The 9,643-nt window shown below is 46.4% G+C and overlaps 1 protein-coding gene across 1 annotated transcript in view; it reads left to right on the forward strand.

The window, feature by feature from the left end:
- cpsf4 (cleavage and polyadenylation specific factor 4) overlaps window positions 1-9,643 on the forward strand; it is a 37,726-nt gene that overhangs the window by 21,007 nt on the left and 7,076 nt on the right. Inside the window, exon 4 of the mRNA XM_065010895.1 lies at window positions 6,517-6,612. Coding sequence (XP_064866967.1) covers window positions 6,517-6,612 — 96 coding nt within the window. The remainder of the gene's footprint in view (window positions 1-6,516; window positions 6,613-9,643) is intronic.

Genomic DNA, 9,643 nt, shown 5'->3' on the forward strand with positions numbered 1-9,643 from the left:
TAAAGAGACCTAAAGACAACAACACTACATAAAGAGACCTAAAGACAACAACACTACATAAAAGAGACCTAAAGACAACAACACTACATAAAGAGACCTAAAGACAACAACACTACATAAAGAGACCTAAAGACAACAACACTACATAAAGAGACCTAAAGACAACAACCTACATAAAAAAGACTAAAGACAACAACACTACATAAAGAGACCTAAAGACAACAACACTACATAAAGAGACCTAAAGACAACAACACTACATAAAAGAGACCTAAAGACAACAACACTACATAAAGAGACCTAAAGACCTAAAGACAACAACACTACATAAAGAGACCTAAAGACAACAACACTACATAAAGACAACAACACTACATAAAAGACCTAAAGACAACAACACTACATAAAAAGACCTAAAGACCTACATAAAAGACAACAACACTACATAAAGAGACCTAAAGACAACAACACTACATAAAGAGACCTAAAGACAACAACACTACATAAAGAGACAACAACACTACATAAAGAGACCTAAAGACAACAACACTACATAAAGAGACCTAAAGACAACAACACTACATAAAGAGACCTAAAGACAACAACACTACATAAAGACCTAAAGACAACAACACTACATAAAGAGACCTAAAGACAACAACACTACATAAAGAGACCTAAAGACAACAACACTACATAAAGAGACCTAAAGACAACAACACTACATAAAGAGACCTAAAGACAACAACACTACATAAAGAGACCTAAAGACAACAACACTACATAAAGAGACCTAAAGACAACAACACTACATAAAGAGACCTAAAGACAACAACACTACATACAAAAGAGACCTAAAGACAACAACACTACATAAAGAGACCTAAAGACAACAACACTAAAGACAACAACACTAAAGAGACCTAAAGACAACAACACTACATAAAGAGACCTAAAGACAACAACACTACATAAAGAGACCTAAAGACAACAACACTACATAAAGAGAGACCTAAAGACAACAACACTACATAAAGAGAGACCTAAAGACAACAACACTACATAAAGAGAGACCTAAAGACAACAACACTACATAAAGAGACCTAAAGACAACAACACTACATAAAGAGAGACCTAAAGACAACAACACTACATAAAGAGACCTAAAGACAACAACACTACATAAAGAGAGACCTAAAGACAACAACACTACATAAAAGAGACCTAAAGACAACAACACTACATAAAAGAGACCTAAAGACAACAACACTACATAAAGAGACCTAAAGACAACAAACACTACATAAAGAGACCTAAAGACAACAACACTACATAAAGAGAGACCTAAAGACAACAACAACATAAAGAGACCTAAAGACAACAACAACATAAAGAGACTAAAGACAACAACACTAAAGAGAGACCTAAAGACAACAACACTACATAAAGAGACCTAAAGACAACAACACTATAAAAGAGACCTAAAGACAACAACACTACATAAAGAGACCTAAAGACAACAACACTACATAAAAGAGACCTAAAGACAACAACACTACACAAAAAGAGACCTAAAGACAACAACACTACATAAAGAGAGACCTAAAGACAACAACACTAAAAGAGATAAAGAGACCTAAAGACAACAACACTACTACATAAAAAGAGACCTAAAGACAACAACACTACATAAGACCTAAAGACAACAACACTACATAAAGAGACCTAAAGACAACAACACTACATAAAAAGAGACCTAAAGACAACAACACTACATAAAGAGACCTAAAGACAACAACACTACATAAAGACACTAAGAGACAACAACACTACATAAAAGAGACCTAAAGACAACAACACTACATAAAAGAGACCTAAAGACAACAACACTACATAAAGAGACCTAAAGACAACAACACTACATAAAGAGACCTAAAGACAACAACACTACATAAAGAGACCTAAAGACAACAACACTACATAAAGAGACCTAAAGACAATAAAGAGACCTAAAGACAACAACACTACATAAAGAGAGACCTAAAGACAACAACACTACATAAAGAGACCTAAAGACAACAACACTACATAAAGAGACCTAAAGACAACAACACTACATAAAGAGACCTAAAGACAACAACACTACATAAAGAGACCTAAAGACAACAACACTACATAAAGAGAGACCTAAAGACAACAACACTACATAAAGAGAGACCTAAAGACAACAACACTACATAAAGAGACCTAAAGACAACAACACTACATAAAGAGACTAAAGACAACAACACTACATAAAGAGACCTAAAGACAACAACACTACATAAAAGAGACCTAAAGACAACAACACTACATAAAGACAACAAAGAGAGACCTAAAGACAACAACACTAAAGACAACAACACATAAAAGAGACCTAAAGACAACAACACTACATAAAGAGACCTAAAGACAACAACACTACATAAAGAGACCTAAAGACAACAACACTACATAAAGAGACCTAAAGACAACAACAACAACACTACATAAAGAGACCTAAAGACAACAACACTACATAAAGAGACCTAAAGACAACAACACTACATAAAAGACATAAAGAGACCTAAAGACAACAACACTACATAAAAGAGACCTAAAGACAACAACACTACATAAAGAGACCTAAAGACAACAACACTACATAGAGACCTAAAGACAACAACACTACATAAAGAGACCTAAAGACAACAACACTACATAAAGAGAGACCTAAAGACAACAACACTACATAAAGAGAGACCTAAAGACAACAACACACTAAAGAGACCTAAAGACAACAACACTACATAAAGAGACCTAAAGACAACAACACTACATAAAGAGACCTAAAGACAACAACACTACATAAAGAGACCTAAAGACAACAACACTACATAAAGAGACCTAAAGACAACAACACTACATAAAGAGACCTAAAGACAACAACACTACATAAAAGAGACCTAAAGACAACAACACTACATAAAAGAGACCTAAAGACAACAACACTACATAAAGAGACCTAAAGACAACAACACTACATAAAAGAGACCTAAAGACAACAACACTACATAAAGAGACCTAAAGACAACAACACTACATAAAGAGACCTAAAGACAACAACACTACATAAAGAGACCTAAAGACAACAACACTACATAAAGAGACCTAAAGACAACAACACTACATAAAAGAGACCTAAAGACAACAACACTACATAAAGAGACCTAAAGACAACAACACTACATAAAGAGAGACCTAAAGACAACAACACTACATAAAGAGACCTAAAGACAACAACACTAAAGACAGACAACAACACTACATAAAGAGACCTAAAGACAACAACACTACATAAAAGAGAGACCTAAAGACAACAACACTACATAAAGAGACCTAAAGACAACAACACTACATAAAGAGACCTAAAGACAACAACACTACATAAAAGAGACCTAAAGACAACAACACTACATAAAGAGACCTAAAGACAACAACACTACATAAAGAGACCTAAAGACAACAACACTACATAAAAAAGAGACCTAAAGACAACAACACTACATAAAGAGACCTAAAGACAACAACACTACATAAAGAGACCTAAAGACAACAACACTACAGACCTAAAAAAGAGACCTAAAGACAACAACACTACATAAAGAGACCTAAAGACAACAACACTACATAAAAGAGACCTAAAGACAACAACACTACATAAAGAGAGACCTAAAGACAACAACACTACATAAAGAGACCTAAAGACAACAACACTACATAAAGAGACCTAAAGACAACAACACCTAAAGACAACAACACTACATAAAAGAGACCTAAAGACAACAACACTACATAAAGAGACCTAAAGACAACAACACTACAAAAGAGACCTAAAGACAACAACACTACATAAAAGAGACCTAAAGACAACAACACTACATAAAGAGACCTAAAGACAACAACACTACATAAAAGAGACCTAAAGACAACAACACTACAAGACATAAAAGACCTAAAACAACACTACATAAAGAGACCTAAAGACAACAACACTACATAAAGAGAGACCTAAAGACAACAACACTACATAAAGAGACCTAAAGACAACAACACTACATAAAGAGACCTAAAGACAACAACACTACATAAAGAGACCTAAAGACAACAACACTACATAAAGAGAGACCTAAAGACAACAACACTACATAAAAGAGACTAAAGACAACAACACTACATAAAGAGACCTAAAGACAACAACACCATAGACCTAAAGACAACAACACTACATAAAGAGACCTAAAGACAACAACACTACATAAAGAGACCTAAAGACAACAACACTACATAAAGAGACCTAAAGACAACAACACTACATAAAGAGAGACCTAAAGACAACAACACTACATAAAAGAGACCTAAAGACAACAACACTACATAAAGACCTAAAGACCTACATAAAAGAGAGACAACAACACTACATAAAGAGACCTAAAGACAACAACACTACATAAAGAGACCTAAAGACAACAACACTACATAAAGAGACCTAAAGACAACAACACTACATAAAGAGACCTAAAGACAACAACACTACATAAAGAGAGACCTAAAGACAACAACACTACATAAAGAGACCTAAAGACAACAACACTACATAAAGAGACCTAAAGACAACAACACTACATAAAGAGACCTAAAGACAACAACACTACATAAAGAGACCTAAAGACAACAACTCACATCCCTAACTGTCTACTGGTGGACAACAACCCCCATCCCCAAGTCTACAACAACCCCCCTCCATCTGACCTATCTGCTAAAGTCTACTGGTAAAGACCCCCTCCATTTGATCAACTAACTGTCTACTGGTAAAGACAACCCCCCATCTGTATCTGCTAACTGTCTACTGCCCCCCATCTGTCTGACCTAACTGTCTACTGGTGACAACCCCCCATCTGTATCTGCTAACTGTCTACTAAAGTGACCTAAAGACAACCCCCTAAAGACCCATCTGTATCTGCTAACTGTCTACTGGACCTAAAGACCCCTCCATCTGTATCTGCTAACTGTCTACTGCCCCCCATCTGTATCTGCTAACTGTCTACTACAGAGACCTAAAGACCCCCCATCTCTATCTGCTAACTGTCTACTGGTGCCCCCCCATCTGTATCTGCTAACTGTCTACTGGTGTCCCCCCTCCATCTGTATCTGCTAACTGTCTACTGTCCCCCCCCATCTGTATCTGCTAACTGTCTACTACAGTGCCCCCCCATCTCTATCTGCTAACTGTCTACTGGTGCCCCCCCCATCTGTATCTGCTAATTGTCTACTGGTGCCCCCCCTCCATCTGTATCTGCTAACTGTCTACTGGACCCCCCTCCATCTGTATCTGCTAACTGTCTACTGGTGCCCCCCCATCTGTATCTGCTAACTGTCTACCTATCTGCTAACTGTCTACTGGTGCCCCCCCATCTGTATCTGCTAACTGTCTACTGGTGCCCCCCCTCCATCTGTATCTGCTAACTGTCTACTGGTCCCCCCCCTCCATCTGTATCTGCTAACTGTCTACTGGTCCCCCCTCCATCTGTATCTGCTAACTGTCTACTGGCCCCCTCCATCTGTATCCCCCCCCTCCATCTGTATCTGCTAACTGTCTACTGGTGCCCCCCTCCATCTGTATCTGCTAACTGTCTACTGGTGACCCCCCTCCATCTGTATCTGCTAACTGTCTACTGGTGCCCCCCTCCATCTGTATCCTAACTGTCTCTGACCCCCCTCCATCTGTATCTGCTAACTGTCTACTGGACCCCCCTCCATCTGTATCTGCTAACTGTCTACTGGTGACCCCCCTCCATCTGTATCTGCTAACTGTCTACTGGTGCCCCCCTCCATCTGTATCTGCTAACTGTCTACTGGTGCCCCCCTCCATCTGTATCTGCTAACTGTCTACTGCCCCCCTCCATCTGTATCTACTAACTGTGTCTCTGTGTGTCTCCATCTGTAGTGCTAACTGTCCATTCCTCCATCATCTGTCTAAAGACCCCCTCCATCTGTATCTGCTAACTGTCTACTGGTGCCCCCCCCACCCCATCTGTATCTGCTAACTGTCTACTGCCCCCTCCATCTGTATCTACTAACTGTGTCTCTGTGTGTCTAGGAGAGTGCAGTAACAAGACAAGTGTCCATTCCTCCCATCGACCCCCCTCCATCTGTATCTGCTAACTGTCTACTGGTGCCCCCCCACCCCATCTGTATCTGCTAACTGTCTACTGGTGGCCCCCCACCCCATCTGTATCTGCTAACTGTCTACTGCCCCCTCCATCTGTATCTGCTAACTGTCTACTGGACCCCCCTCCATCTGTATCTGCTAACTGTCTACTGCCCCCCTCCATCTGTATCTGCTAACTGTCTACTGGTGCCCCCTCCATCTGTATCTGCTAACTGTCTACTGCCCCCCTCCATCTGTATCTACTAACTGTGTCTCTGTGTGTCTAGGAGAGTGCAGTAACAAGGAGTGTCCATTCCTCCACATCGACCCAGAGTCTAAGATCAAAGACTGTCCCTGGTATGACAGAGGCTTCTGCAAACATGGTACGTCCTCTCTCTCTCTCTCTCTCTCTCTCACTGGCTGACTGACTGGCTGACTGACTGGCTGACTGACTGACTGACTGGCTGGCTGGCTGGCTGGCTGGCTGACTGGCTGACTGACTGACTGACTGGCTGACTGACTGACTGGCTGACAGACTGGCTCGCTCGCTGACTGGCTGCTGACTGGCTGACTGACTGACTGACTGGCTGGCTGACTGACAGACTGGCTCGCTGACTGGCTGGCTGACTGGCTGGCTGGCTGGCTGACTGACAGACTGGCTCGCTCGCTGACTGGCTGACTGACTGACTGGCTGGCTGACTGACAGACTGGCTCGCTCGCTGACTGGCTGTGGTTCACAGTGTCTCATCTTCCTCAGAACATCAACTGTCATTTCCTGTTCACTTCCTGATGATTCTACACGTTGAATCACTCCTCCCTCCCTCTCTCTCTCCTCCCTCCCTCCCCTCCCTCCCTCCCTCTCTTCTCTCTCCCTCCCTCCCTCCCTCCCCTCTCTCTCTCCCTCCCTCCCCCTCTCTCTCTCCCTCCCTCCCCTCTCTCCCTCCCTCCCTCCTCCCTCTCCCCTCTCTCTCTCCTCCCTCCCTCTCTCTCTCTACTCCCTCCCCTCTCTCTCCTCCCTCCCTCTCTCTCCTCCCTCCCCTCTCTCTCTCTCTCTCCCTCCCTTCCCTCCCTCCCTCTCTCTCTCTCCCTCCCTCCATCTCTCTCTCTCTCCCCTCTCTCTCTCTCTCTCCCTCCCTTCCCTCCCTCCCTCTCTCTCTCTCCCTCTCTCCCCTCTCTCTCTCTCTCTCTCCCTCCCTTCTCCCTCCCTCCCTCTCTCTCTCCCCTCCCTCCCTCTCTCTCCCTCCCTCCCTCCCTTCCCTCCATCCCTCCCTCTCTCTCTCTCCTCCCTCCCTCTCTCTCCTCCCTCCCTCTCTTCTCTCTCCTCCCTCCCTCCCCTCTCTCCCTCCCTCCCTCCCTCTCTTCTCTCTCCTCCCTCCCTCTCTTCTCTCTCCTCCCTCCCTCTCTTCTCTCTCCTCCCTCCCTCCCCTCTCTCTCTCCCTCCCTCCCTCTCTTTCCTCCCCTCTCCCCTCTCTCCTCCCTCCTTCTCTCTCCTCCCTCCCCTATCTCTCTCTCCCTCCCCTATCTCTCTCTCCTCTCTCTCTCTCCCTCCCTCTCTCTCTCCCTCCTCCCTCTCTCTCTCTCCTCTCCTCCCTCTCTCTCTCTCCTCCCTCCCCTCTCTCTCCTCCTCCCTCCCTCTCTCTCTCTCTCCTCCCTCCCTCCCTCTCTCTCTCTCTCCTCCCTCCCCCCTCTCTCTCCTCCCTCCCTCTCTCTCCCTCCCTCCTCTCTCTCCTCCTCCCCTCTCTCTCCCTCCCTCCTCCTCCCTCTCTCTCTCTCCCTCCTCTCCCCTCTCTCTCTCTCTCCCTCCCTCCCTCTCTCTCTCTCTCTCTCTCCCTCTCTCTCTCTCTCCCTCCTCCCTCCCCTCCCCCTCTCCTCTCTCCCTCCTCCCTCCCTCTCTCCCTCTCCCTCTCTCTCCCTCCCTCCTCTCCCTCCTCCCTCCCTCCCTCCCTCTCTCTCTCCTCCCTCCCTCCCTCCCTCCCTCCCTCCCTCCCTCTCTCTCTCTCCCTCCTCCCTCTCTCTCTCCTCCCTCCCTCCTCCTCCCTCCTCTCTCTCTCCTCCCTCCCTCCTCCCTCCCTCCTCTCTCTCTCTCTCCTCCCTCCCTCCCTCTCTCTCTCCCTCCCTCCCCTCTCTCTTCCTCCTCTCCCCCCTCTCTCTCTCCTCCCTCCCTCCCCCCTCTCTCCTCTCCCTCTCCTCTCTCTCTCCCTCCCTCCCTCCCCTCCTCTCTCTCTCCCTCCCTCCTCTCTCTCCCTCCCTCTCTCTCTCTCCCTCCCCTCCCTCCCCTCCTCCCTCCCTCCCTTCCTCCATCCCTCCTCTCTCTCTCCTCCCTCCCTCCCTCTCTCTCTCTCTCCCTCCCTCCCTCTCTTTCCCCTCCCTCCCCCTCTCTCTCTCCCCTCTCTCCCTCTCCCTCCCTCTCTCTCCCTCCCTCCCTTCCCTCCCTCCCTCTCTCTCCCTCCCTCCCCCTCTCTCTCTCTCCCCCTCCCCTCCCTCTCTCTCTCTCCCTCCCTCCTCCCTCCCCCTCCCTCTCTCCCCCTTCCCCCCCTCTCTCCCCCTCCCTCCTCCTCCTCTCCAGACCCTAGACCCGCCACACCAGAAGAGTAATCTCCATCCCTCCCTCCCTTTCTCTCCTCCCTCCTCTAAATTCTCCTCCCTCCCTCTGTGTTTCCCTCACCTCTCCCTCCCTCCCTCTCTCAACTCCTACCCTCCCCCTGGTCTCTCCCCTCCCCTCTCAACTCCTCCCTCCCCTCTCTCCTCCCTCCCTATTCTCTGTCTACCCTCCCTCCCTCCTCTCTCCTCCCTCCCCTCTCTCTCCTCCCTCCCCTCTCTCTCTCTCCTCCCTCCCTCCCTCTCTACCTCCTCCCTTCCCTCTTACCCTCCCTCCCCTCTACTCTCCTCCCTCCCCTCTCTGGGATAAAGAACAACAACACTGTGGGGTCCCCCTCCTCTCTCTCCCTTATTCAACTGTTACCCTGCCTGGTCTCTCCTCCCTCCCTCAACTCTACCCTCCTGGTCTCCCCTCCCTATTCAACCTTACCCTGCCTGGTCTCCCCTCCCTCCTCTCTCTCCCCTCCCTCCCTCTCTCCCTTCCCTCCTCTCTCTCTGGTCTTCCCTCCCTCCTCAACTGTTACCCTCCCTGGTCCTACTCTAGAGGTCTTCCTGTTCCCTGCCTGGTCTCTCTCTCCCTTCCCTTACCCTGCCTGGTCTCTCTCTCTCCTCCTGTTCCCCCCCTCTCTCCTCCTCCCTCTGGTCCCCCAACTCTTACCCCCTGGTCCTCCTCTCTCTCCCTTCCCTGCCCTCTCTCTCCTTATTCTCTCTACCCTACCCTAAAGAGCAACTACCCTCTCTCCTTCCCTATTCAACTGTCCCTACCCTGCCTCTCTCTCTCCCTTCCCTGCTCTCTCTCCCTTCCCTCTCTCTCCC

Source organism: Oncorhynchus nerka, linkage group LG26, assembly GCF_034236695.1.
Source record: "Oncorhynchus nerka isolate Pitt River linkage group LG26, Oner_Uvic_2.0, whole genome shotgun sequence".
Taxonomy (NCBI): Eukaryota; Metazoa; Chordata; class Actinopteri; order Salmoniformes; family Salmonidae; genus Oncorhynchus; species Oncorhynchus nerka.